The 26,914-nt window shown below is 41.0% G+C and overlaps 5 protein-coding genes across 7 annotated transcripts; 1 reads left to right on the plus strand and 4 right to left on the minus strand.

Annotated features, from left to right (window-relative positions):
• LOC121052631 lies at nucleotides 1-877 on the minus strand. 2 transcript variants are annotated; one of them, XR_005809678.1, is made up of 3 exons: nucleotides 759-877; nucleotides 542-612; nucleotides 1-378 (listed from the first exon to the last, which is right to left on the minus strand). XR_005809678.1 is itself a non-coding variant. In XM_040517981.1 (3 exons), exons 1-3 carry the CDS (start codon nucleotides 854-856, stop codon nucleotides 118-120), a joined length of 420 nt encoding a protein of 139 aa, XP_040373915.1. In that variant the 5' UTR covers nucleotides 857-877; the 3' UTR covers nucleotides 1-117. The 2 variants fall into 2 exon arrangements, 1 of the variants encoding a protein (XP_040373915.1); XM_040517981.1 differs by having other exon boundaries at nucleotides 1-368.
• An 890-nt stretch (nucleotides 878-1,767) lies between these two features.
• Nucleotides 1,768-2,794, minus strand: LOC121052644. The gene is made up of 2 exons (XM_040518012.1): nucleotides 2,009-2,794; nucleotides 1,768-1,904 (listed from the first exon to the last, which is right to left on the minus strand). The coding sequence occupies exons 1-2, from the start codon at nucleotides 2,333-2,335 to the stop codon at nucleotides 1,797-1,799; spliced, it is 435 nt and encodes a 144-aa protein (XP_040373946.1). The 5' UTR covers nucleotides 2,336-2,794; the 3' UTR covers nucleotides 1,768-1,796.
• Nucleotides 2,795-6,690: 3,896 nt separating this feature from the next.
• LOC121052791 (ninja-family protein AFP2-like) lies at nucleotides 6,691-7,813 on the plus strand. The gene is made up of 2 exons (XM_040518665.1): nucleotides 6,691-6,702; nucleotides 7,301-7,813. Exons 1-2 carry the CDS (start codon nucleotides 6,691-6,693, stop codon nucleotides 7,811-7,813), a joined length of 525 nt encoding a protein of 174 aa, XP_040374599.1.
• Nucleotides 7,814-16,754: 8,941 nt separating this feature from the next.
• Nucleotides 16,755-17,641, minus strand: LOC121052629. 2 transcript variants are annotated; one of them, XR_005809648.1, is made up of 3 exons: nucleotides 17,523-17,641; nucleotides 17,305-17,375; nucleotides 16,755-17,141 (listed from the first exon to the last, which is right to left on the minus strand). XR_005809648.1 is itself a non-coding variant. In XM_040517980.1 (3 exons), exons 1-3 carry the CDS (start codon nucleotides 17,618-17,620, stop codon nucleotides 16,881-16,883), a joined length of 420 nt encoding a protein of 139 aa, XP_040373914.1. In that variant the 5' UTR covers nucleotides 17,621-17,641; the 3' UTR covers nucleotides 16,755-16,880. The 2 variants fall into 2 exon arrangements, 1 of the variants encoding a protein (XP_040373914.1); XM_040517980.1 differs by having other exon boundaries at nucleotides 16,755-17,131.
• Nucleotides 17,642-18,535: 894 nt separating this feature from the next.
• On the minus strand, nucleotides 18,536-19,562 carry LOC121052645. Its single transcript, XM_040518016.1, has 2 exons — nucleotides 18,777-19,562; nucleotides 18,536-18,672 (listed from the first exon to the last, which is right to left on the minus strand). Exons 1-2 carry the CDS (start codon nucleotides 19,101-19,103, stop codon nucleotides 18,565-18,567), a joined length of 435 nt encoding a protein of 144 aa, XP_040373950.1. The 5' UTR covers nucleotides 19,104-19,562; the 3' UTR covers nucleotides 18,536-18,564.
• Between the last annotated feature and the right edge of the window lie 7,352 nt (nucleotides 19,563-26,914).

Consider the following 26,914-nt stretch of genomic DNA (forward strand, 5'->3'; position numbering starts at 1 on the left):
TCCCAGCGAGGACTTGGCCGCTTCCGACTACCACGGGGTAGGTTGTATGTCGGGTTACGGCTTGTATGTCATGGTTGGGCCCCACCATGGCTTGTGGGCCTACTAAGAGGGTGTTGCTTATGCATGGTGACATAGAGAATGAGCCATGCTAGTGGAGGTATATCTACACTTCTTTCCCAGTGCAACAATAAAAAATGTGAAAGTTAAATTATAGTTTAGCCTTAAGTTTTCTGGAATGCTAACCAGTATGAAGAACTTAAATGAGTTGACATATATTACCTTAGCACTCCATTCTTGGTTCTTGTCCTCCACTATGTCCTTCATGTAATGTATAATCCATAACCTACAGGTTTTACCACCTCGCTGCTCTGGAATGCCCTGACACATATAAAAATATCAACTACCTAGCTAGTACTGTGGAATAATCAATACATGAACTGGAATTCAAATCAAATAACACACTTAACTGAATTCAAATCAAATAAAACACTTAGCTAAAATCAAATCAAATAACACACTTAGCTGGATCCAAAACACGTACCGCACAATTGTTCCACATAACTGATTTTCTGCCTTTTTTTATGTTTTTGTGCATTGTATATTTTGATGGAGCTACAAAATCATGATGACAACAACAAACTTTCAGAAAACAGATGAAAAAAAAAATTTAGCGACCAATAGATAGTTCCAGTAAAAATGTTAGTAAAATAGCAATTTTTACCTCCTACCAACTGAAAATGCAAGTTTAAGTCACTTACTTGTCCACAATAGCTCTCCATTCACTGATGATAAATCGCCTCTTTAATGGATCCATGAACTGCACAACTTTTTCAGTGGGATTCACAACCGTTAACATCTAATGACATCTAACATCAAATTGATCGAATCAGTACCAAAACAAACTAATGTATGCAGCCTATATACTATAGTCTGAGTAGGAAACAATACGTATATATATATATATATATAAACATAAATATCAAAATGAAGCTTGAATACCCCGAGTTATAGGGCAACAAAAAATCTGACTAGGCTTTCCTTTTGCATAACGAGTTGACATATGACGTGCCCTTTCTGTTGGATTTCCACATGCAAGCACACCGGTGTGAGCAGGGTCTATGAATGCAATCATGTCCAGCATCTTGGAATTCTTCAACAGTTGATAAAGGCAGCTAGTGGAATATAACAGTATTAAGGCAGAATCAGCTCTATTATAACTTCAAATATGAAAGCATACAATATAATAAAATTAAAAGATTAAATGTAATTACGAACCTCATATACATGACAATGCTGCTGCTAGATATCTCCTTCATGTTGGTCATGGCATACACATCCCTCATGAAGATAGCTACCTTCCTTGGCTGGCTGAAAATTTCCTCGCCAAAAGTGGTGTGGATGGTGACCCCATTCTTCAAGAATACAAGAATGTATTCGTTCATTTGCACAACATCTTTAGTGGTACGCGCAGGTTGGGTGGCAGGGTGTGAAGGTCATCATTATCATCATGGCATGTTTAGTGTTTCTAAACATCAAATCATTGTGTTGCACTCACATGCATTATTAGGTAAAAGCAAAGGTCAATATGAAATAGGCTAATAAGCAAAAGACATTACTTTTTAATCAACTTCAGGGGGTATAATCCAGTTCCTAGGCCAAGCAACACATGTACCAATCGGATCGCCGACTCTTACAATCTCATCTTTGATTGAAAATGGTAGCAAGGCATCAGGAACAATAGCTTTGGTGACTAAGACACGTGCATTTTCCTCTCCCATTAGAACACCATGTATAGTCTACTGTGTGCCTTCAACATCGACTTGGATGATAGTTCCAAAAGCAACTATGTTGTCCAAAGAATCTATTGCCAGTTTAAATTCTGACTTGAGATTACTTGAGAGTACCTAATACCATCATGAACATTTTAGGTTTAGACTTAATTAATCATAGTCTATCAAAGCTAAGTGTAACTATATCACCAAGTAAAGTAAGGTAGTAGGGTGTTTACTGGAACTTCTTCCCAAAAGTTAAACTTGATGGGAACTGTTCTAGGCCTAATCTCCTCCTCAACAATTGACATAAATTTCTTGCTCCCCTTACTGTTCAGCATAACCTCCTCTTCAACTACAACCGGAGCTTCATGACCCAAAAGTAACTTCTTCACAGCTTTGCTGGTCTCAACGTCAAAAACCTTTAAAGTTCTTTCATTTTGCTGGGAATAGCTGCCTTGTCCAGAACCATTATCATTAAACGTTGTCACTGGTTTAGGTGAATCATCCGGCAAATCTTTCCCATAAATCCTTGATTCTAACTTCCTAAATCTTTCCTCCCACATGGCTCTTTCCCTCTCAATATGTTGTTCCTTCTCCTGCTCCTGCCTCCACTCAGCTTTTTCGCTCGCAATGATACTTTCTTTCTCCTCTGCTAATGTCCTCTTCACACTTGCCCTCACAGTTTCTTCTACACTACCCTTTCGGCGTTTTGGTAGATTAAAGTATGTAGCCGGCTTGACAAAGCTACCAACACCTCGTACCTTGCCAGGAGCCTCATGGTTCCCCAAAGCCAAAGTGAGAACATCAATTTAGAACTTAAAATTTTGGAAGCAGCCTGCATTACTGCTAGCCCTTTGAAGTTGCCAGCCTTGTCTTGTCGTGCCTTTACCCACATTATAGCACGATCCAAATCTTCAATAAGTATTGTTTCAGCCTATATGAAAAGAATGTAAATTCATCATTCCATCATGCTAAACCCAATGCTTTCAAATATAAGGTACATTAAATTTCACACGAATACTAATAAGTTCTTCTTGTAAATTAGTGTATCCTTTGCACGCCATTCTATGAGGCTACTTATTCTCTTCCTCTTGTTTATTTGGTTATCGCACAATTCCTACAAGACCATATGCAATAACATATACTATATTATAGGTTTGGATTGAATGAACCAAGAATGCAATAGCATTATCAACTTTGACTAAGAGCCAAGATAGTTGACAAACTTGAAATGCTGCTAAAGTCCTATCAGCAACAAAGATATCCCAATCATCCTTGTCAATGGATCAATAATCATCTGGTGGAAACTCCAACATTTCAGGGGTTTCCAAATAAGGCATAATGCACCAGTTGGTTAATTTGCTCTTGAACTCTCTTCATTTATTTGCGGCTGATGTAATAACCAGTTTCTTCCATACTTTATGCACCACGAAGGCGTCCTACATTGAAAATAAAAATATCATATCATACTTATACTGTGAGCCCCTAAAAATTTTAGTTAATTTCTTAAAGTAATTTCTTGCCAATATGATTTTCGCAAGGTGAAGAAATCGATTTTAGAGGTTTTTTTGGTATCGAGACCACCTATTGGGCCTTATGATTTAAGTTTTGGCCGAGATTCTTTCATTTGGGCCTAGAAGGTTACCGAAGTTTAGTGAGGCGACCGTTTGTTGAAGTTTCGAATACGTTAAATTGAGTTGTAACAAAGTTTTAGATTTTTAATTTTTACGAGATCGAGTTTTGGGCCTAGGACGAAGTTAAGAAATAATTTAGGAAGTTTCCGACGAAAAACGAATAAAAGAAAAGTTACGAGTTCAAAACCGAAAGCATTTTGTTAGAGGAGTTTTATAATTCGGCGCGAAAGGGTAAAATCATCAATGCACACGGGTTATAAACTTGAGGAAACCTAGCACTCCCCTCATTTTTCTCTCTCCCTCAACCGTACTCTTCTCTCTCTCTCTCTCTCTCTCTCTCTCTCTCTCTCTCTCTCTCTCTCTCTCTCTCTCTCTCACTCTCTCCCCGAACACTTTTTTCCTCTCACTCTCTCTGCCATCACTAGAAAACACAATCTCCGACCACCACCTCTCAAAACCGCCACCACCAATCGATCCAGCACCCAAATCTGACCTCAGCCCGAGCCTCACCACTGGCATGCACCGTCTCCAGCTACCGCATGCAACCACCATAGTTTCCCCCACCATGCCTAGCCGGAAAGGCTACTTCTGATCACTTTCTCCATTCATTGCCACCACAAATTGATTCAGAACAAGCCACTCACTCAAACCCCGAAGCCTTGCAACGATGGATGCCGGAAGACTACCGCACACACTGTCACTGGAGTTATTGCCTCTGCATGTCTTCAATCTTTAACCTCCAGTTAGGTACGAGCTACAACACTACCATAGATGGAACCACCACTTCGCAATCCGCCAAAACCCCTAGTTTTGACATATGACTCTGACCAGATTAGTCGCACACGCCAGTTATAGCGCGTGGACCACCGTAGCTCCGTCTCTCACAGTCGCCGGAATCGTCAGGACTTCTCGATTAGGTAATTTCCATGATTTCCCCTTTAGCTGGAGCTTCTGGTGTGAATAGAGTAAACCCTGATTTTGTGTTGTTTGATTTGGATTATGTGAGGTTTTGTGGAGTCTGCAAATTTGGGATTTCTGGAGAGAAGAAGCTCCTGGGTCAGTTTCGATTGAAATGGGAAATGGGTGCGATACAAGGTGAAGGGTGTGGTCACGGCATAACTGAAAATGGGTAAGGAATGCAGGCCTTTGAGTTATGAGTTTGATTGTTGTTTGGACGTTGGGATTCATTAATTAAGTTGTTGTTCTGTTGTGGAGATGGAGACCTGAGGTTTGGATGAAGGACAGTAAATCGAAACCACCACTGCACCAAGTCGAGGAATTCTTTTTTAAGGAACATGGTAAGGGTTTGGATCACTAGCTGCCTGAGTAATGTTGGTGTAGTGCTGTTCAAATTGTACCTTGTAGGTGTGGTTTATCGATTGAAAGTATTGAGTTTGAATCATTTTTGATTGAATGGTTAGAAACTACATACAAATGAAATTTGACTTAAGAATATATTTTATTAAGGTCAAATACTCGAGAAAAGTGGTGAATAAAAATCTACCAGTTATGACAAGTAAATTAGTGTGGTGAATGACATTATTGAGAATGGGTCAAAAGTTTGAATTAAGTATTTTATAGCTACCATATCCCGAAACGAGTTTGAGAAACAAATTGTTTGGGAATGGCAATTATTTATTTGCTTAAGGTTAACGAGTAAGTAAAAAGGGTGAAACCGGTTGACCCGAATTATATAAAGACACGAAGTATGATCTCCATATCCCGGATAAGCTTACAATGTTAAGTGGATTATTCGGGAATGGTAATTGTTGTTTGTTTTCTTAAGGTAGAAATGTTAAACAAATTTTGGTCAAAGCGCTAAGTATAATGTTAATGTCTAAGATTTAGGGTTGGCCAACTCTGCTAGCGGAACTTCTCCCTTTCCATCTGGCAGGCGAGACATTCTCCGCTAAGCGCAACTCCACTAGCGGAACTTCTCCCTTTCCATCTTACAAGCAAGACTCCTCCCTCAACACCTGGGAAGACAGTCGCCGCTGACCACAACGCCATGCGCCAGGCTACCGCCAGGCAGGTCCTACTGACAATTCTGGCCACTTATCACCAGCGGAGGGACTTCTGCCAGTGGCGATTCCCGAGGCCACGCCTCACTTTGACAATGATCGCAACGCGGCGTTGCAGTTAAAACATGGTCCTCCGTGACAGATAGGGGGACGTGTCAACACTGTCTTCGACGGCCCTGATCAGGCATGTTGACCCCCGCCACTTGGGTATCAAAGAGTGGGTTCGCTACCCAACACCCTCTGCTCAGCGCAGCTCCCCTCAACAAACAATACACCAGCCAAACGGAGGTCTATCTTAGCTGGGGAGTGGGGGACTAGTAGGGGCCCACCCATAAGGGTATAAAGCATTTACTCAGTAGGTCCATGGTTGACAACGCATTGACGCTAATTATGCTTTTGCAAGACTGGTGGAAGCAATGCTTTGAACCGCTAAGCAACTCCCCAACCAAGATTGCCCTCCTTGACTGGGGACTTGGGGGACTTGTACTTACATGGGCATTTGCAAGCATAATTAGCTATAATGAGCCACGCTGATGCTACCACTAGCGGTACCAACTCCCGCCAAATGAGTGACCTACGGGAACATAGCCAAGCAGGCCACCGCCTGAGCCCCGGCTTGCCCCCAGATCACCGTTGACGCGCCGCCACACGCCGCCCCAAGACAGCATCAGAAGCTCCAGAAGCTGGGGACTGAAGCATGTCAGTCCCACATCGAAAACATGAAGAAGATCAGCTCCTTCTTCACCTGTAAAAGGTTATCTCCTGTCTCCTCATTGATTACGCAATTAATACTTACCTATTGTTACTTTGTCAACATAAATACATTGACTAACTTAGGCATCGGATAAGAGAAGACCGCCCAGCGCGGTCTCCCCTCTGACGCCCTCTGTATTTTACTTGACATGTAGCGAGAACTTTGAGTATCATTGATAGCGGTCCGCCCATCGGACCAGCGTTAGTAAAGGTTTAGTTACCGCTGAACTTTAAACATCAATACTGACTATGCATGTCACGTCAACACCATATCATAAAACATTGGTTCCACAGGAGCCACGTCAGCGAGTTAACGGACTGATCATTTAACGGAAGACTAACAGATTAGACCTATTAGATCAAAATTGAAAGCACATGGGTGTTTTTGATTAAATTAAAAGTTCAAGAACTGAATTGGCTTTAGACCCAAACCACATGGTAGTAACCAATGTTTAGCCCTAATTGTTATTATTAAACTATTGGTGCCATATTAATTTTGGTCCCTAAGAGATGATAGCAGAGGTTGGTACAACTACCACACCATATATGCATATATGCATCTTAATGATCGACGACGAACGATATATAGGTGGGTCATTAGTGGCTCCTTAATCGTATAGATATTACCACTTGTAACACATCTATATGATTGAACTTATTGACTAAAAAAAAATGAATCGACGTCGTACATCATCTACATCGCATTGCGTGTGAGTCTAATTAATTAAGTGTTGCCAATTTCTTAAAGGGTGGCCGGCAGTGGCGGACTCATGATTTAATTTATATGGGGGCGTAATGAAAAGGGGCCGTGACCACTTACCCAATTTTAGCCTAAAAATTGCCCACTTACTCTGGCAAGAGTTTTTTAATCTCATTTGCCCTATTTAACATTTAATGACAGTTTTGCCCTTCGTATGATTAAGAAAATGTATAGATGCCACTTTTTCCTCTCTCTCCTCACTTTGCACGCCGTCGGCTCCCTCTCTCTTTTCTCTCTCCCCGATCTCCACCTCCAATTTCTCTCTCTCTCTCTCTCTCTCTCTCTCTCTCTCTCTCCACGCTGCCGGTACCCTCTCTCCCCTTTCTCTCTATTCTCCTTTCTCCAGTGAGTAATTTTCAGGGAGATCTGTTGAGGAGAATTGTTTCCGGTGACGATTTATCTCGAAAAGCCGTCGTTGACGAGCAGGTCCAAGATTTCAACGACGTTAAGCTGAGCCTGGGGCTGGGGCTGTCATTGAACCGTCGGTTTGGGGTGGACCCGAAGGCCAAGGTGGGGCTACAACTCAAACGATCGTCTTCAGTCTCAGACTTCTCGCCTGCGGTTAGGACTCCGGTGAGAGATGAGGAGGCAACGACGTGTCACGTACCCCGGCCGTGTATGGTGCCTCTGATTAGGACTTGCTCACTTCCGACGGAGACAGAGGATGAGTGGAGGAAGAGGAAGGAGCTGCAGAGCTTGAGGAGAATGGAGGCGAAGCGGAAGCGATCAGAGAAGCAGCAGAAGAGTTATTCGAAGCTGCATAGGGGCCGGACTTGGGAGAATTTGGAGAAAGATAGGAGAGTAGAGGCCATCAATGGTGGCAGTTGTCCTCCTCTTCCGAGTCCGGCGGCATTCTGTACAGATCCGCCATGATTGAGAGAAGACGCTACTGCCTTTTTCGGTGGGAGTTTGAGAGAATGCAATGTGAGGAAGACGAAAAAAGTTGATTTTTGATTTTGGCTTCTAGCTCTGAGTTTTTTGAAGTGGATTGTGATGAGGGTTTATTGGATGGTCTGTGAATAAATTTGGAATAAATTTGAAGTGGTGTTAGTGTTTGGATCAACGAGGTTTGCTTTTTGTTGGTATTTGCATGCTTAATTGAGGGGCAATAATGTTTCTACTGGGGCAATAATCACATTATTGGGTGGCAATAATCATATTATTAGGGGACAGTAATGTTTTTATTGGGGGGCAATAATAAGATTGTTTATTGGGATAAACCTCCGAAAGCTTTCAAAATTCAAAACATCTTTATTTTTCACTAATTATTGATCCCCAATAAACTTGTTATTGAGGTGCAATAATATGTTTATTAGAGGGCAATAATATGATTACTGGGTATTATTGGGGGTAATAAAATCAGACGCGGGAATCTGGTCACTGGTCCGGTAGCCGGATTCGAGATTCCGGTCACCGAATGTGGGATTCTGGTCATCGGTCGCCGGAGTCCGGTCACCTGAGTCCGCGGCCGGCCACTGGTCACTTGAGTCCGGCAAGGTCTCATATTACTTCTCTCTCTAAGTGACAAAGAAGGAGGGGGCAAAATTATCCTAAAATTTTTTATTTAAAAAAAATACTTAATTGGGTAATAGGGATATAATCTCTTAGAGTGTTTGGGTAAGTGGGCAATCTCTTAGAGTGTTTGGGTAAGTGGACAATTTTAAAGCTAAAATTGGGTAAATGATCATTTCCCCTAATGAAAAATATATTAAAAAATTTAAACAAGAAAATTAGAGATAATTCGTTGTTTAGCACAACTTGTAAACAACTAAACATTGAAATTCATAACAATTCGAGTAAGTATTTAGTAAAAAAAAAAATACAATCGCTTTACAGTCTTAGCAAAAAAAAAAAATTAGCTCAAACATTTAAAGATAAAATCAACCAGATAAAAAAAGAAAGAAATAATTGTAAAATTGAGGGAAGATGACAATTTCACTATTGTTCAGACCGCAAAAGTAGAAACACATACTCACAGAGGAAATGTTTTTTTGCTTTTGATTTTTGTTTTCTAATAGTGCTTCATTTCCACCTGACAAATCCAAATTTTCTTATGGTATTAACTTTTGTGGCTCCCTATTCTTCTATGTCATTTTGAAAATATGGAAGCCTTTAATAGGTAATAAATATAGTCAAGTTTGTAGGCCTTATTTGGTTTTCTTCTTTGATTAAAAGTTGTTTAATAGCACTTTATTCAAAAGAAAGTCTTTTTGGCTGCTGCAAGCCTGCAACTTTGGGACTTGTTATATCGATCAATTTGTATTATATATATATATTAATATATTATTTGAAGCATTGGGGTATATATATCTTATTTTAGAGTTGAAAACATTGGGCTGTGGGGGCATCTATACGCTAGATCATCTATATGTGCTAGTATAACTATGCTTATAGGAGTTATGACAAAGAGTTAGTGGGCGCATAAGCCCCCGGTTGTCCTTAATTGGGTCTGCCAATGGTGACCGGGGGTAGGTGCAATTAACTTTTGCCGACCTACCCTACTATATCGTAACTCATTCAAGGGTGGAGGATGCTTGTAGGCAACTGGGGCTACAACCTATGTAGAATTTTTTTAAGACAATGCCCTCTAACTAATATACTATTAAGTTTTGCTAATAAGTGAAGGTTATGGCCCATGGAGAATGAATCCAAGTTATATATTGTTATAAATTTATCATAGAGCATGCATTTTTTCAAAAGAGTTTGTAGTTTAGTTTTTGGATGTTGAACTGTTTATCCATTCATCCTTCACAATGCCAGAAAGTTAATCAGACATCTGAATGAATAAAAAACTGTCGTCTTTGCGGCTGCCGTCTGTTGAGTGATCAGACGACAGAGATTCTCAGTCGTTTGAGAAATCAGATGACAAAAAAAATTTTGGTCGTTTGTTATCTGATAAAATCATCACAACTCTAAGATATTTGAACGTGAAATTAGACAACAGAAAAGAGTAGATAAGACTAAAAAGAGACAATAACAAAATTTGACTACCATCATTTGAAACTTATTTCGAAGACAACAATCATGGTATTAAGGTATTTATGTTGTCTGAATGAACCAAAGTACAAATAATGATAAATTTTTTGTTGTTTGGATCAAGCTTTAACAATAGTTTTTTGTTGTGGTAATAAATATGTAATGACAGTTAAGTGTGGTTCTATGTCGAAAAAGGTGACAAATAATTGTTGTTGAAATAATGTTCAACAGTCAGTTTTATGTTGTCTGAAATTACATTAAACAGTAAATGATATCCTTATGTCCTAAAATTTTGTTGTCTATCTTAACTCTTTACAATAGTTTATTGTTGTTTTCTTTCTATTCCAAAAACATTTATGTTGTCTGAATGACATTAGGAAGTTAGTTTTTTGTTGTTTTACTTGTGCTCATTCAACACTTGTATATTGTGTGTCTTTCAATTTAACCATATCATTATGACAATACTACCTCTTCTAGACGATAGTATTTTAAATAGTTATGTAGTTGTTTAGTTGAATGGCTAACAAAGTTTCACTATTTTTTGTGATCATAAGTTCTTTCATTTGTGTTCTCTAACATTATTTAAACCATTCTATTGTGTGGTTAGTGCCTCATTAAGACCCTAGTTTTTCTAATATATGTGTCTTCTTTTTGGTTTTAACACTACAAATTTCTGTTGTCTGAGCATAAAATCAACTATAGACTTTTTGTCATTTTATGTTGTTTTTCATTTGCTCCAACAACATATTTTGAGGTCTGATATTGTTGTTGCTTGGTATCTTAGATGACAATCACTGTTCATTAGGTAAAGCATGGAAAGTAGAAAAATGACATATATTCATCAAATCTGGGAAACCATTTAGCTTATATCAACCAAAAGCCATATAGAACATGTCATTACATCCATTGTTCCATACCATATTCATCAAATCTGGAAAACCATTAGGCTCATATCCACAAAAAGCCATGTACAACCTGTCACAACAACCATTGTTCCATAACTATATATAACCTACCTAATGAGCATCAGTTCAATACAACCCATCCATGAAACCAAAAACTTGATCGATAAAGAAAACCCAAAAAATATCTCAGTATCGACCATATATGTAAGGCAAAAAACTAGCACCGAGAGCAACTAGCTAGCCTAATATGGGTTGTAGATGAGAATACTTATATATCTAGGCACGAGCTAGTTTCCTTGAAATTGAAGAACATACTTTGCCTACTCTCCCCAAACCTGATCAATATCCTTTTGTGTGTAAGAGTGGTTTGCTCTTCTTGTTAACGTTAGAACCGAATTGAAGGCTCTAGTTAGCTTTATAGAGAGAGAGAGAGAGAGAGAGAGAGAGAATGTGACACAAGATGTATAGTGGTTCGTCTCCTGCCTTAGCAGGAGACTATGTCCACTTGAAAGCTTTAACTAGTGTATTAGGTCTTGCGGCCTAGTAGGAGTACAAGTCTTGTAATGGGATGTCTATCTAAGTGGGTGAAGGTCCCTTTTATAAGTCCTTTACATTTTCTTCAATGTGGGATGCGAAACCACTATTCTAGTCTTAGAAAGCATGTTGTGAAGGTAACTTGGCAAGGCCAGGAAGGTTGCTTCCCGGTGAGGGCTTGGCCACTTTTGACTACCACGGGGTAGGTTGTATGTCGGGCTACGTCATGTATGTCATGGTTGGGCCCCACCATGGCTTGTGGGCCTATTAAGAGGGTGTTGTTTATGCTTGGTGACATAGAGAATGAGCCATGCTAGTGGAGGTATCTACAAGTCCCATGTAAGAGGAGCTTATTAGTTGGGCAGTTATAAACATGATGTCATCAAGCATAAGTAATGTCCGAGAGGGGCCTAGCCCCTACAAGTCCCTGAACTCCGTAAGCAAGAAGGGACTTGTTAACCTGCACAACAAAGACAAAAGCGCGCATATGTAGAATGCTTGTTGTATTGGGAAATGTATGTGAGTTGCATTGATATGCATTGGCATATACGAATGTACGAGGTGCATGATATATTATGATGTATATATGTGAATCGCACCAAGTATGATCGAGTATGACGTATAAACTCGAGAACGCATGTGGTTGTGTGAGCATACCAAGAATAAGCATATGGATTGCATATGATGAATGCGTGATGCGCACAAGAAAACGAACGAGGTCGAGTTGATGAGGTCTAGTTGACGAGGTTACACTCGTGAGGTGTAAGTTGCATGAGTGCCGTGAAGGCAAGAGTTTGTAACTCATGAACAATAAATACGCAAACGTTTGTATTTGTTTGGTTTTTGCTCGTATTAATGGAAAGTGAAAAGAATTAAATTTGTGGCAAACGACAAATGGTAGAAGAATTCAATATTCCATTAATGTGTATCATATCGAGGAGACGTGCGTGTAAAGCTCGGGGATGCCAGGAAGGCATGAGCTGGAAGATCGGGGTGCCGGGAAGGCATGAGTGGGAAACTCTGTGGTGTCGGGAAGGCGTAAGTGTGAAGTTTGGGGACGTTGTGAAGGCAAGAGCTCGAAGCTCGGGGATGCTGGGAAGGCGGGAGTGGGAAGCTTAAGGGTGTCGGGAAGGCATGAGAGTGAAGCTCGGGGGTGTCGTGAAGGCAAGAGAGCGAAGCTCGGGGATGCTGTGATGGTAGGAGCGTTAGAGCTCGTGAGTGGGAAGCTTGGAGGCGCCGTGAAGGTAAGAGCGTGAAGCTCGGGGGTGCTTCGAAGGCGTGAGCGTTAAAGCTCATGAGTAGGAAGTTCGGGGGTGTCGCGGAGGCGTGAGATTGACAGTTGCTAATTATGCTGGGCTATATGTACAAGTCCCCGAAGTCCCCAATCAAGGAGGTTTTCTTGCGGGCCGGGGTTGATACTAAAGCGTGGCTTTATGTCGTATAACAAGCATAATTAGTGCAAGTGTGTCGTTCATCTAGAATTTTTTGGAGCGAACGCTTATGCCCTTTCGGGTGGGCCCCTGCTAGGCCCTCCAAGGAGTCCCCCACTCCTGGCTATAGACCTCCGCATGGTCGGAAAATTGTTTGATGAGGGGAGCTAAACCCTAAAGCAGTGCTCATTAGGTAGCGAACCAAATCTTTGATACCCAAGTGTCTGGGGTTAACTACCGGATCAATAGCTGCGGTGGGCTGTGTTAACCTTCCCATTACTTTTTCTCAGACAACAAAAGTTCGGCTGCAATGCCGTGTAGCGATCATTGTCTTTGTGAGGCGTTGCCTTACTGCTTAGCGGCTGGTCGTAGACCATAGACTCGTGGAGTCTAGACCCATTTAGGTCTCTTTCCCTTGGGGAGAGTTTGACAAAATATGATGCCCAAAGGCTGGACAACATATTTGCATATGGAGTACATGTAAAGTTTGTAATTGTATGAACAATGACAAATAAGTATAGCAAGTAATAATATATGGATCTTATGGCCATGTGACATGCATATTAGATAATTACAAGTGTGATGGGTGACCATATAAAATTTTGGGAGTAGCTCTCGATGAAAGCGTTGAAGTGTTGTGAACCTAGAGCTTAACGAAAGCATGTTGGATATGTTTGAGCGAGTTAGGTTGTGTTTGAGGAAGTTGGGTGTAGTTGAGCGGGTAGGCACTGTGCGAGCATGTGGGGTGTGGCCCAAGCAAGTCATGGCCATGCTAGATATCCAAGCAAGTCATAACCCAAGAAAGTCGTTATCCGAGCCTGTTGAATTAAGTCATGAGTGTCACAAGGTTCTAGATATGGCATAGTTTGTTTAAGTAAGTGTCACATTAAATTGATTTAAGCATGAAATGTGTATAGCAAGTACTTGTAGTAAAGTTGCTAATAACATTTTTGAATTGTTGTAAACATGCTTAGAGATCATGGAGACATATTAAGGCATGGCAATAGTATGTAAGCCTCGTAGGTGTGCTAATTAAATTGATACATATTGTAAGCATGCCTAAATTCATGGAAGCATGTAAAGACATATCAAGTGTGATATATTGTGGGCATGTTTAAAAGTAGTAAAAGCATGTAAAGGCATAACAATAGCTCTAATCGCAAGAGCGTGTATTGAGATATACTTACTTATCTTATGCCGATTTGGAGTGAGTTGGAGTTTGGAATTGATATAAGTACCCAAATCATGTTGGAGATGTCCAAGCATAACGCTCCATTGCTCTGGCAAAGCACCTTAGTAGAAGGATGATGACTTCGTTAATTGGAGTGATGATCGGTGATTATGTCTCCTTGAAATAAAATAGGTGATGAGTATGTAAAATCAACACTAATACCTTGCGTATGTACTTTGATAAGGTAGACAAATTATTTGAATATATGTATCAATTGAGCAAAGTGTACAAACCATGTTTATATCTAGTTGACAGATGACATGTGTGATTGTGTGTCACTGATATGAATTCAAATTGACAATGAAATTGTGGAGAATCAACTTTATCGTGTAGACAAGCTGCAAACTAGTATCAAGCTAACTATATGCACGCTGCCATTGATTAATAGACATTTTTGTATGTGGTTATACATGGATCCACCTGATCGTGGTATACCAAAATAGAAAGGTTACGTGTGCTGCAAGTGGAGTAAGTAATGATAAGTGTATATAGGCATATAATTAATACATGGCACTAGCTGGTAATTGTGAAGAACTTGGAGCATTTGACTCATTTTGGTCTGAGCAAGCTAGTTCTAGTATATATGCAATCATATATCAACAACGTTCATATATAATCTAAAAAGTGAAGCATGGAGCATGTATTCACTATTTAATAATCAAATAATGTGTATGATTGAGTCTATAAGCGGCAAAGGGTCTAAGCCCATTAGAAAACAGAGACATGCAGACTTTTATATGTTCATCGTCCATAGTCAATTCAACGAGCATATATATACAATAATTATCACGTCAATTGATTATTCGTTGTGCAATGACTTGGCTGATATCCTGATAAGAGAATGCACATATTAAATTCAATGATGTAGCCATATGTGTCGATAGCTAATAAAACTGGTGCATGCAGCCAACCATATGTAATTAACCAATGTTATATGTATTCATATATAGCAGAGCTAGCATGCATGAGCGGTTAACTGAACACGTATATGGCAACACACATATCACCCTATTAGATACAAGGGCACTTGTGTGAATGATGATTAGCATGTACGTTTAGTTTTGACATGGTTCATGACAGCTCAATGAAGGAATAAGAAAAGAGTAAGAAAAGCTTAGCTTGTCGGTGCTCGCTGAGTTATGACTGTAGGAGCTAGTGTTTGATCATTCTTTGTTTTATAATTGCGGTTGAAAGACTCGTCAAGCAAATGGGTGAAGTGGGACTCAAGAAGTGACGAGTAAGTTAGTTGCTTGTGACGCTGCTGCGGCGACGTATATTGAGTCATGGGTGTCCATAGTAGTTGTGATTGCCCAAAATGAAAGGTTGATTGCAGGCACCCAATGGTCCGCAGATTTTCTTTTATGCTCGGAACTGATCGAGGACCGAGTGAAGGTGTAGACAAGGTGACGACCGCGTTAAAGCTGCTACCATTGATGCTTGATGACAACGTTAAAGTTACTTGACGCTTGATGAGCGGACAACCAGTGATTAGGTGAGCCTTTTTGCGATCAGATTGAGCATTAGCTTCATGGGGGACTGGCGAAGCCTTGCCTGGCGGTTTGGCGGAGCGTTCCTTAACTGTTTGGCGGAGGATCCTAGGGGGGCTACTGCAATTGCGCACTTGATGTCGGCGCTGGCAGTGGGTGCTAGCCTCTCTAAGCAGAGGCTTGCTGGAGCTAGGCTAGAGTGTTGGCGGGTATTGGCCGCTAGGCTTGTTAAGCGAGGGCGTGTGCTAGCCGTGGCAGAGCTTTGGCCAATGGTGTTTTGGCCAGCGGAGTCTTTGTCAGCGGGGGATGTCTAGTGTATATGTTGCCCAGCGGAGGATGCTAGCGGCGGCTGGCCACCAGTTGCCGGTTGGCGGAGCAGAGCTTTGGCCAGTGGTAGTGGAGTTTTTTTTTTTTTTTTTTTTTTTTTTTGTGCTCAGCGGAAACTTGGTGCTTAGCGGAGAACTAGCGCTCGGCGGAGACTCTTCAGCAGAAGCGGGTCTTTGCCTAGCTGAGGATTGCCGGTGTTGTGCTGCAAGCTTCTCTACAAATAGGTGTCCAGAGTAAATGGGCACCCAAAGTTGCTTTTTTTTTTGGGTTACCGCTGAAGATGGGTACCCTTTGCCACTAGAGGCTAGTGTGCCGCTGAATGTTGGGGCGGTTGGTGCAAGGCTAGACGCCCATGCTGCTATTTTTTTTTTTTTTTTTTGAAATAGGAGCTTCCGCCTAGTGGAGCAAGAAGATATTTGAATTTTGAGTTTGGCGGAGCAAGCTTCTTGTGCAGAGAACCAAAATTGTTTTTTGTTACCGCTAATGATGGGTTTGCACATCAAAGGAGGTGATGAACTCAAATAAAAAAGAAAAGAAAATTTCTTTGAACTTCCATTAAGGTGACTTAACGCATGGTAAGTGACGAAGCCATTGTATTGGCTTCCCATAGACGGTGCCAATGTTAACGTTAGAAATGAAGGCTCTATTTAGCTTTAGAGAGAGAGAGAGAGAATGTGACACTAGATGTATAGTGGTTCGGCTCCCGCCTTAGCGAGAGACTATGTCCACTTGAAAGCTTTAACTAGTGTATTGGGCCTTGCGACCCAATAGGATTACAAGTCTTGTAATGGGATGTCTATCTAATTGGGTGGAGGTCCATTTTATAGGTAAAGGAACCCCTCTCCTTTACATTTTCTTCAATGTGGGTTGCAAAACCACAAAGTCTTAGAAAGCATGTTGTGAAGGTAACTTGGCAAGGCCGGGAAGGTTGCTTCCCAGCGAGGACTTGGCCGCTTCCGACTACCACGGGGTAGGTTGTATGTCGGGTTACGGCTTGTATGTCATGGTTGGGCCCCACCATGGCTTGTGGGCCTACTAAGAGGGTGTTGCTTATGCATGGTGACATAGAGAATGAGCCATGCTAGTGGAGGTATATCTACACTTCTTTCCCAGTGCAACAATAAAAAATGTGAAAGTTAAATTATAGTTTAGCCTTAAGTTTTCTGGAATGCTAACCAGTATGAAGAACTTAAATGAGTTGACATATATTACCTTAGCACTCCATTCTTGGTTCTTGTCCTCCACTATGTCCTTCATGTAATGTATAATCCATAACCTACAGGTTTTACCACCTCGCTGCTCTGGAATGCCCTGACACATATAAAAATATCAACTACCTAGCTAGTACTGTGGAATAATCAATACATGAACTGGAATTCAAATCAAATAACACACTTAACTGAATTCAAATCAAATAAAACACTTAGCTAAAATCAAATCAAATAACACACTTAGCTGGATCCAAAACACGTACCGCACAATTGTTCCACATAACTGATTTTCTGCCTTTTTTTATGTTTTTGTGCATTGTATATTTTGATGGAGCTACAAAATCATGATGACAACAACAAACTTTCAGAAAACAGATGAAAAAAAAAAATTTAGCGACCAATAGATAGTTCCAGTAAAAATGTTAGTAAAATAGCAATTTTTACCTCCTACCAACTGAAAATGCAAGTTTAAGTCACTTACTTGTCCACAATAGCTCTCCATTCACTGATGATAAATCGCCTCTTTAATGGATCCATGAACTGCACAACTTTTTCAGTGGGATTCACAACCGTTAACATCTAATGACATCTAACATCAAATTGATCGAATCAGTACCAAAACAAACTAATGTATGCAGCCTATATACTATAGTCTGAGTAGGAAACAATACGTATATATATATATATATATATATAAACATAAATATCAAAATGAAGCTTGAATACCCCGAGTTATAGGGCAACAAAAAATCTGACTAGGCTTTCCTTTTGCATAACGAGTTGACATATGACGTGCCCTTTCTGTTGGATTTCCACATGCAAGCACACCGGTGTGAGCAGGGTCTATGAATGCAATCATGTCCAGCATCTTGGAATTCTTCAACAGTTGATAAAGGCAGCTAGTGGAATATAACAGTATTAAGGCAGAATCAGCTCTATTATAACTTCAAATATGAAAGCATACAATATAATAAAATTAAAAGATTAAATGTAATTACGAACCTCATATACATGACAATGCTGCTGCTAGATATCTCCTTCATGTTGGTCATGGCATACACATCCCTCATGAAGATAGCTACCTTCCTTGGCTGGCTGAAAATTTCCTCGCCAAAAGTGGTGTGGATGGTGACTCCATTCTTCAAGAATACAAGAATGTATTCGTTCATTTGCACAACATCTTTAGTGGTACGCGCAGGTTGGGTGGCAGGGTGTGAAGGTCATCATTATCATCATGGCATGTTTAGTGTTTCTAAACATCAAATCATTGTGTTGCACTCACATGCATTATTAGGTAAAAGCAAAGGTCAATATGAAATAGGCTAATAAGCAAAAGACATTACTTTTTAATCAACTTCAGGGGGTATAATCCAGTTCCTAGGCCAAGCAACACATGTACCAATCGGATCGCCGACTCTTACAATCTCATCTTTGATTGAAAATGGTAGCAAGGCATCAGGAACAATAGCTTTGGTGACTAAGACACGTGCATTTTCCTCTCCCATTAGAACACCATGTATAGTCTACTGTGTGCCTTCAACATCGACTTGGATGATAGTTCCAAAAGCAACTATGTTGTCCAAAGAATCTATTGCCAGTTTAAATTCTGACTTGAGATTACTTGAGAGTACCTAATACCATCATGAACATTTTAGGTTTAGACTTAATTAATCATAGTCTATCAAAGCTAAGTGTAACTATATCACCAAGTAAAGTAAGGTAGTAGGGTGTTTACTGGAACTTCTTCCCAAAAGTTAAACTTGATGGGAACTGTTCTAGGCCTAATCTCCTCCTCAACAATTGACATAAATTTCTTGCTCCCCTTACTGTTCAGCATAACCTCCTCTTCAACTACAACCGGAGCTTCATGACCCAAAAGTAACTTCTTCACAGCTTTGCTGGTCTCAACGTCAAAAACCTTTAAAGTTCTTTCATTTTGCTGGGAATAGCTGCCTTGTCCAGAACCATTATCATTAAACGTTGTCACTGGTTTAGGTGAATCATCCGGCAAATCTTTCCCATAAATCCTTGATTCTAACTTCCTAAATCTTTCCTCCCACATGGCTCTTTCCCTCTCAATATGTTGTTCCTTCTCCTGCTCCTGCCTCCACTCAGCTTTTTCGCTCGCAATGATACTTTCTTTCTCCTCTGCTAATGTCCTCTTCACACTTGCCCTCACAGTTTCTTCTACACTACCCTTTCGGCGTTTTGGTAGATTAAAGTATGTAGCCGGCTTGACAAAGCTACCAACACCTCGTACCTTGCCAGGAGCCTCATGGTTCCCCAAAGCCAAAGTGAGAACATCAATTTAGAACTTAAAATTTTGGAAGCAGCCTGCATTACTGCTAGCCCTTTGAAGTTGCCAGCCTTGTCTTGTCGTGCCTTTACCCACATTATAGCACGATCCAAATCTTCAATAAGTATTGTTTCAGCCTATATGAAAAGAATGTAAATTCATCATTCCATCATGCTAAACCCAATGCTTTCAAATATAAGGTACATTAAATTTCACACGAATACTAATAAGTTCTTCTTGTAAATTAGTGTATCCTTTGCACGCCATTCTATGAGGCTACTTATTCTCTTCCTCTTGTTTATTTGGTTATCGCACAATTCCTACAAGACCATATGCAATAACATATACTATATTATAGGTTTGGATTGAATGAACCAAGAATGCAATAGCATTATCAACTTTGACTAAGAGCCAAGATAGTTGACAAACTTGAAATGCTGCTAAAGTCCTATCAGCAACAAAGATATCCCAATCATCCTTGTCAATGGATCAATAATCATCTGGTGGAAACTCCAACATTTCAGGGGTTTCCAAATAAGGCATAATGCACCAGTTGGTTAATTTGCTCTTGAACTCTCTTCATTTATTTGCGGCTGATGTAATAACCAGTTTCTTCCATACTTTATGCACCACGAAGGCGTCCTACATTGAAAATAAAAATATCATATCATACTTATACTGTGAGCCCCTAAAAATTTTAGTTAATTTCTTAAAGTAATTTCTTGCCAATATGATTTTCGCAAGGTGAAGAAATCGATTTTAGAGGTTTTTTTGGTATCGAGACCACCTATTGGGCCTTATGATTTAAGTTTTGGCCGAGATTCTTTCATTTGGGCCTAGAAGGTTACCGAAGTTTAGTGAGGCGACCGTTTGTTGAAGTTTCGAATACGTTAAATTGAGTTGTAACAAAGTTTTAGATTTTTAATTTTTACGAGATCGAGTTTTGGGCCTAGGACGAAGTTAAGAAATAATTTAGGAAGTTTCCGACGAAAAACGAATAAAAGAAAAGTTACGAGTTCAAAACCGAAAGCATTTTGTTAGAGGAGTTTTATAATTCGGCGCGAAAGGGTAAAATCATCAATGCACACGGGTTATAAACTTGAGGAAACCTAGCACTCCCCTCATTTTTCTCTCTCCCTCAACCGTACTCTTCTCTCTCTCTCTCTCTCTCTCTCTCTCTCTCTCTCTCTCTCTCTCTCTCTCTCTCTCTCTCTCTCTCTCTCTCACTCTCTCCCCGAACACTTTTTTCCTCTCACTCTCTCTGCCATCACTAGAAAACACAATCTCCGACCACCACCTCTCAAAACCGCCACCACCAATCGATCCAGCACCCAAATCTGACCTCAGCCCGAGCCTCACCACTGGCATGCACCGTCTCCAGCTACCGCATGCAACCACCATAGTTTCCCCCACCATGCCTAGCCGGAAAGGCTACTTCTGATCACTTTCTCCATTCATTGCCACCACAAATTGATTCAGAACAAGCCACTCACTCAAACCCCGAAGCCTTGCAACGATGGATGCCGGAAGACTACCGCACACACTGTCACTGGAGTTATTGCCTCTGCATGTCTTCAATCTTTAACCTCCAGTTAGGTACGAGCTACAACACTACCATAGATGGAACCACCACTTCGCAATCCGCCAAAACCCCCTAGTTTTGACATATGACTCTGACCAGATTAGTCGCACACGCCAGTTATAGCGCGTGGACCACCGTAGCTCCGTCTCTCACAGTCGCCGGAATCGTCAGGACTTCTCGATTAGGTAATTTCCATGATTTCCCCTTTAGCTGGAGCTTCTGGTGTGAATAGAGTAAACCCTGATTTTGTGTTGTTTGATTTGGATTATGTGAGGTTTTGTGGAGTCTGCAAATTTGGGATTTCTGGAGAGAAGAAGCTCCTGGGTCAGTTTCGATTGAAATGGGAAATGGGTGCGATACAAGGTGAAGGGTGTGGTCACGGCATAACTGAAAATGGGTAAGGAATGCAGGCCTTTGAGTTATGAGTTTGATTGTTGTTTGGACGTTGGGATTCATTAATTAAGTTGTTGTTCTGTTGTGGAGATGGAGACCTGAGGTTTGGATGAAGGACAGTAAATCGAAACCACCACTGCACCAAGTCGAGGAATTCTTTTTTAAGGAACATGGTAAGGGTTTGGATCACTAGCTGCCTGAGTAATGTTGGTGTAGTGCTGTTCAAATTGTACCTTGTAGGTGTGGTTTATCGATTGAAAGTATTGAGTTTGAATCATTTTTGATTGAATGGTTAGAAACTACATACAAATGAAATTTGACTTAAGAATATATTTTATTAAGGTCAAATACTCGAGAAAAGTGGTGAATAAAAATCTACCAGTTATGACAAGTAAATTAGTGTGGTGAATGACATTATTGAGAATGGGTCAAAAGTTTGAATTAAGTATTTTATAGCTACCATATCCCGAAACGAGTTTGAGAAACAAATTGTTTGGGAATGGCAATTATTTATTTGCTTAAGGTTAACGAGTAAGTAAAAAGGGTGAAACCGGTTGACCCGAATTATATAAAGACACGAAGTATGATCTCCATATCCCGGATAAGCTTACAATGTTAAGTGGATTATTCGGGAATGGTAATTGTTGTTTGTTTTCTTAAGGTAGAAATGTTAAACAAATTTTGGTCAAAGCGCTAAGTATAATGTTAATGTCTAAGATTTAGGGTTGGCCAAATCTTGGTTAACGCTGGTCCGATGGGTGGACCGCTACTTGTGATGTACTCAGTACTTCTACTACCTATCAAGTAAAATTCAAAGGGGCGTCACAGAGAGACCGCGCTGGGCGGTCTTCTCTTCTCCGATGCCTAAGTTAGTCAATGTATTTATGTTAACAGAATAACAGTAGGTAAGTAATAAATGCGTAATTAATGAGGAGAGAGGAGTGGACCTTTTATAGGTGAAGAAGGGGCTGACCTCATCTTTGTTTTCTATGTGGGACTGACGTGCTTCAGTTTCCAGCTTCTGATGGTTCAGTAAAGTGACTTTGGCGCGGCGCATGGGCAATGATCTGGGGGTGAGCCAGGGCTCCGCTGATAGCCTGTATTGTTGTGTTTCCGTAGGTCACACCCTTGGTGGTTATTGATACTGCTGGCGATAGCATGAGCATAGCTCATTATAGCTAATTATGCTTGGCAAATGCTCATGCACGTACAAGTCCCCCAAGTCCCTAGTCAAGGAGGGCAATCTTGGTTGGGGAGTTGCCTAGCGGTTCGAAGCGTTACTTCTGCTAGACTTGCAACAGCATAATTAGACTCAGTGCGTTGTCAACCATGGATTTACTGAGTAAACATTATACCCTTTCGGGTGGGCCCCTGCTGGGCCCCCCAGGGAGTCCCCCACTCCTCGTCTAAGATGGGCCTCCGTTTGGCTGACATAATGTTTGATGAGGGGATCTGCACTGAGCAGAAGGTGTTAGGTATCGAGCCCAATCTTTGATACTCGAGTGCCGGGGGTCAACGTGCCTGATCAGGGCCGTCGAAGACTGTTGACATGTCCCCTACTTGTCTTCGAGGAACGTAGCTTGATTGCAACGCCACATGATGGTCGTAGTCAGAATGAGGCGTTGCCTTGGGAATGGCCGTTGGCGGAAGTCCCTCCGCTAATAGAAAGCGGTAAGAGGCATCGCGGGGACCTTCTGGCTTGAAGCTTAGTGAGCGGTGTTGCACTCAGCGGAGCCTATTTTGCTTGCAAGATGAAGTGAGAAGTTCCGCTAGCGGTATTGCACTTAGCGGCGACTATCTCACTTGCAAGATGAAAAGGGAGAAGTTCCGCTAGCGGTGTTGCACTTAGCGGAGACTCTCACTTGCAAGATGAAAAGTGAGAAGTTTCGCTGGCGACGACTGTCTCACTTGCAAGATGAAAAGGGAGAAGTTCCACTAGCGATGTTGTGCTTAGCGGAGACTATCGCTTGCAAGATGAAAAATGAGGAGTTCCGCTAGCAGCGACTGTCTCACTTGCAAGATGAAAAGGGAGAAGTTCTGCTAGCAATGTTGTGCTTAGCAGAGACTCTCGCTTGCAAGATGAAAAGTGAGAAGTTCTGCTAGCGGTGTTGCGCTTAGCGGAGACTCTCGCTTGCAACATGAAAAGTGAGAAGTTCTGCTAGCGGTGTTGCGCTTAGCTTTGACTGTCTCGACGATTGGTATGCTTGCCCTTTTTTGACGGTTACTTCGGATAAACGCTTCGTCTGACATCTCCCGACACATGGCAATCACGCATTGGTTTGGCGTGTGGGTGTACGCTGCCTCCGTAAGCCCGTCTCTTCTCTATTAATGCGAGTAATTATCAACTTCACAACTGGGGAAATGCCTCGATTAATCTGGATATTGACTGCGATCATGGCGTACATGTACGGTGCTGGTGTGATGTCATTTTTTAGCGGACGGTCTCGATTTGATTGATGTTGACATAAAAGTGAGGGAACTCAGAGGCTTTTGACATTTTCTGCACTTCAAAACTTATCTCGTTAGTCAATGTTTTTACATTGATAGAATAACATTAGGTCAGTAATAAATGCGTAATTAATGAGGAGAAAGGAGTGGACCTTTTATAGGTGAAGAAGGGGCTGACCTCTTCTTTGTTTTCGATGTGGGACAAACATGATTCAGTTCCCAGCTTCTGATGGTTCAACGAAGCGACTTTGGAATAGCGCATGGGCGGTGAGCCGGGGCTTCATTGATAGCCTGTATTGCTATGTTTCCATAGGTCACATCCTTGGTGGTTATTAATATTGTTGGCGGTAGCATGAGCGTAGCTCATTATAGCTAATTATGCTTGGCAAATGCTCATGCAAGTACATATAATCACCATATCCTAAATGATTCAAATGCTACATCATTTGGATTGTTTGGGAATGGATATTAGAATTTATCAACTAAAGGAAAATTCTACAAACACAAGATACCTAGATCATTGTTCGATTAAAGGATAATCTGATGGACTTTAAGGAAATTAAGTAAATGTTTTGGTTTCTTGGTTAGTTGAGTTATAATGACGTTAAGTTACTCATTGATTCGATTTTTATTATAAAGGACTCGAACATGTGCGATTTGATTAGGACAAATGATCGAAAGTCGGGAACGAACTCGAATGTGGACGAGCACTCCATATCCAGGTAGGGTGAGCTGTCCCTTCCTTGTTAGAGGCTTTTCTATATGTGGAATGCTCTAGTATAATAATATGTTGCCTGCAAGTGTATTTTTGGTTGTTTATTAGTCGATGCCTCGTGATATCTGTTTTTTCATAACTGATAATTGCTTATTGCGAAAACCAAGGCTGGACTTGCATGTTGAGATACTGTACCCATCGTATGTTTGTACTTGTGACCTGAAAGTGAATGAGACCTAGACGCGTAGATTCATAGGGATCCCATAGTGTCGATAACCCTGAACCTCCGGAGGGGGCTGTGCTCCTATGTTTGTCTAGGAATGATGAGTACCAACAGTGAACCAGTCATAGGAGACTCAGGGCCAGGAAATGGACACTTTCACTACTTTTAGTCACAAGGACTACAGAGCAGTTGGCCATTTCTCGAAGGATAACGAACCAGGTCGGTCACCGATTTGTTTGAGTTTAGCTGGCAGGTAAGTATCTCGGAGCTCCAAGTTGTGTGAAGCATGTTGCATATGTTTTATAAAAGAGAACAAATGTTTGTGGTTGCCTCTTTTTAAAGTATTTTTGATAAACGTGTACAATATTATGTAGTAAATATTTTCAAGTATATTATTTTTCAAACCTAGCATGGTTGGGTCGGCCCCTTCTAGGCACGCGAGGATGAAAGCTCACCCCTACAACAGTGTGCAGGTCTCGAGCATGTGGTCGGGGAGCGTACAGGGGAGGCACATGGCCCGGCTTAGCGCATTTCTCTTTGACTTTATTAAATTGAGGTCCTAGTCCTTTACCAGATTTTGAAGTCACTTATTTATTTACTTTTTTACTGATTTATTTATTTATTTATTTCCTACTCGTTTACCAAAACTTCGAGAGGCCCATAACCCTGGGGCGCGTCTCTTGCACTTGTAGTTACTTAGTGATTTGTTTTCCAAATTGGGCTCTGATTATAAGCCTAAAAACTCATAGCCCATTTCAAATTCCGCTTTTGAAAATATGTTGTTTGGTTGCTAGAATGATTTGTCCAAGAAAGTGTTTTGTAAACCAACAATCTAAACCAAAAGGCCTTGCGATTTCTGGTTGATGAGTTATCGGGATGTCATTCGTGACATGTCGGTTTCTCATTGGCTCGGGGTCGCGGCTCTGTGGGACCCCCCCTCTCGGGTCACCACATATACTTATACAATGGAATCAGTTAGCAAATAAAAGCTTAAATGTTTAGATCCTTTACCTCAATACTTTCTCAAATCTTGTCTTTCTTGTCTGGATCCACCGATCTCCAATCATTAATAGATATTGGGATCTTCGTACGTGCCAACACCCCAATGTATGGCTGCATATCATTAGCTGCATTTGCTTTTGGCTCCCTTTGAGCATTGGACTTCACTTTCAGCCTCTTTCCTTGAATAAGACACTTGGCTGTAATGTGATTCATCGTCACCATCCCTCGCTAAAGCAACTTCAATCCACCAATAACATTCTCATCATCATCATCAGGCCTTCTGCTCTTTCCAAGCTTACTACCATATGCTAACTTGGTTTTTACCACAAGTTTCTTGGACTTACTAGATGCACTTCTTGACTTGGAGATCTGCTTGGATTTTGTTGATGTCGTTGAAAATGCCTTGGGGGTTGTAGCCTTATAGGGTTCGGCAGTTGGTTCCGACATAGTTCTTCTGCATCTCTTCATTTGCACTACCTTCATTGTTAATGTTATTGTACTTACATGAGCATTTGCCTAAAGCATAATTAGCTATAATGAGCCACGTTCATGCTACCGCTAGTAGGTCCAAACAGCTATCAAGGGTGTGACCTACGAAAACACCACCAGACAGGCTATTGCCTGAGCTCTGGTTTAGCGCAAGATCGCCGCTGACGCGCCACCACGAGCGGCGCCATTGTCACCTCACTAAAGCATCAGAATCTGGGAATAGAAGTATATCAGTCCCACATCGAAAACAAAGAAGAGATCAGTCTCTTCCTCACCTATAAACGATCCACTCCTCTCTCCTCATTAATTACGCATTTACTACTTACCTAACGTTATTCTGTCAACACAAATACATTGACTAACTTAGGCATTGGAGTAAAGAAGACCGCAAACCACGGTCTCCCTCTGACACCCTGTGTATTTTATTTGACATATAGCGAAAATAACAAGAGCATCACAAGTAGCAGTTCTTCCCGCGGGTCAGCGTTAACCAAGGTTCAGCTATCGCTGAATCTCATACATTAACAGTTATGGCTTTAGCTTTGGCTGTGCTGTTATACAGAGCCATCTTCTGAAATAAACAAGAAAAAAGTTAGCAAGATATATATATTTACAACTGAACCCAGATATATTAGACAAATGACTACATAAGTACACAACATATCAGAAAAATATTTAATGATATAGCTTACAGAAGTATACGCATTCAAATATTCATACACTTT

Source organism: Rosa chinensis, chromosome 4, assembly GCF_002994745.2.
Source record: "Rosa chinensis cultivar Old Blush chromosome 4, RchiOBHm-V2, whole genome shotgun sequence".
NCBI classification, from domain to species: domain Eukaryota; kingdom Viridiplantae; phylum Streptophyta; class Magnoliopsida; order Rosales; family Rosaceae; genus Rosa; species Rosa chinensis.

Excerpts from the sequence above, each read along its gene's own strand:
- LOC121052631 (XM_040517981.1), bottom strand. The coding sequence starts at position 856 with ATGTTAACGGTTGTGAATCCCACTGAAAAAGTTGTGCAGTTCATGGAT. Across the intron at positions 613-758 it reads TGGAGAGCTATTGTGGACAA|CTCCATCAAAATATACAATG; the intron begins GTAAGTGACTTA and ends ATGATTTTGTAG. Across the intron at positions 369-541 it reads TTATGTGGAACAATTGTGCG|AGCAGCGAGGTGGTAAAACC; the intron begins GTACGTGTTTTG and ends AGGGCATTCCAG.
- LOC121052644 (XM_040518012.1), bottom strand. The coding sequence starts at position 2,335 with ATGTGGGAGGAAAGATTTAGGAAGTTAGAATCAAGGATTTATGGGAAA. Across the intron at positions 1,905-2,008 it reads ACTTTTGGGAAGAAGTTCCA|GTACTCTCAAGTAATCTCAA; the intron begins GTAAACACCCTA and ends TGATGGTATTAG.
- LOC121052629 (XM_040517980.1), bottom strand. The coding sequence starts at position 17,620 with ATGTTAACGGTTGTGAATCCCACTGAAAAAGTTGTGCAGTTCATGGAT. Across the intron at positions 17,376-17,522 it reads TGGAGAGCTATTGTGGACAA|CTCCATCAAAATATACAATG; the intron begins GTAAGTGACTTA and ends ATGATTTTGTAG. Across the intron at positions 17,132-17,304 it reads TTATGTGGAACAATTGTGCG|AGCAGCGAGGTGGTAAAACC; the intron begins GTACGTGTTTTG and ends AGGGCATTCCAG.
- LOC121052645 (XM_040518016.1), bottom strand. The coding sequence starts at position 19,103 with ATGTGGGAGGAAAGATTTAGGAAGTTAGAATCAAGGATTTATGGGAAA. Across the intron at positions 18,673-18,776 it reads ACTTTTGGGAAGAAGTTCCA|GTACTCTCAAGTAATCTCAA; the intron begins GTAAACACCCTA and ends TGATGGTATTAG.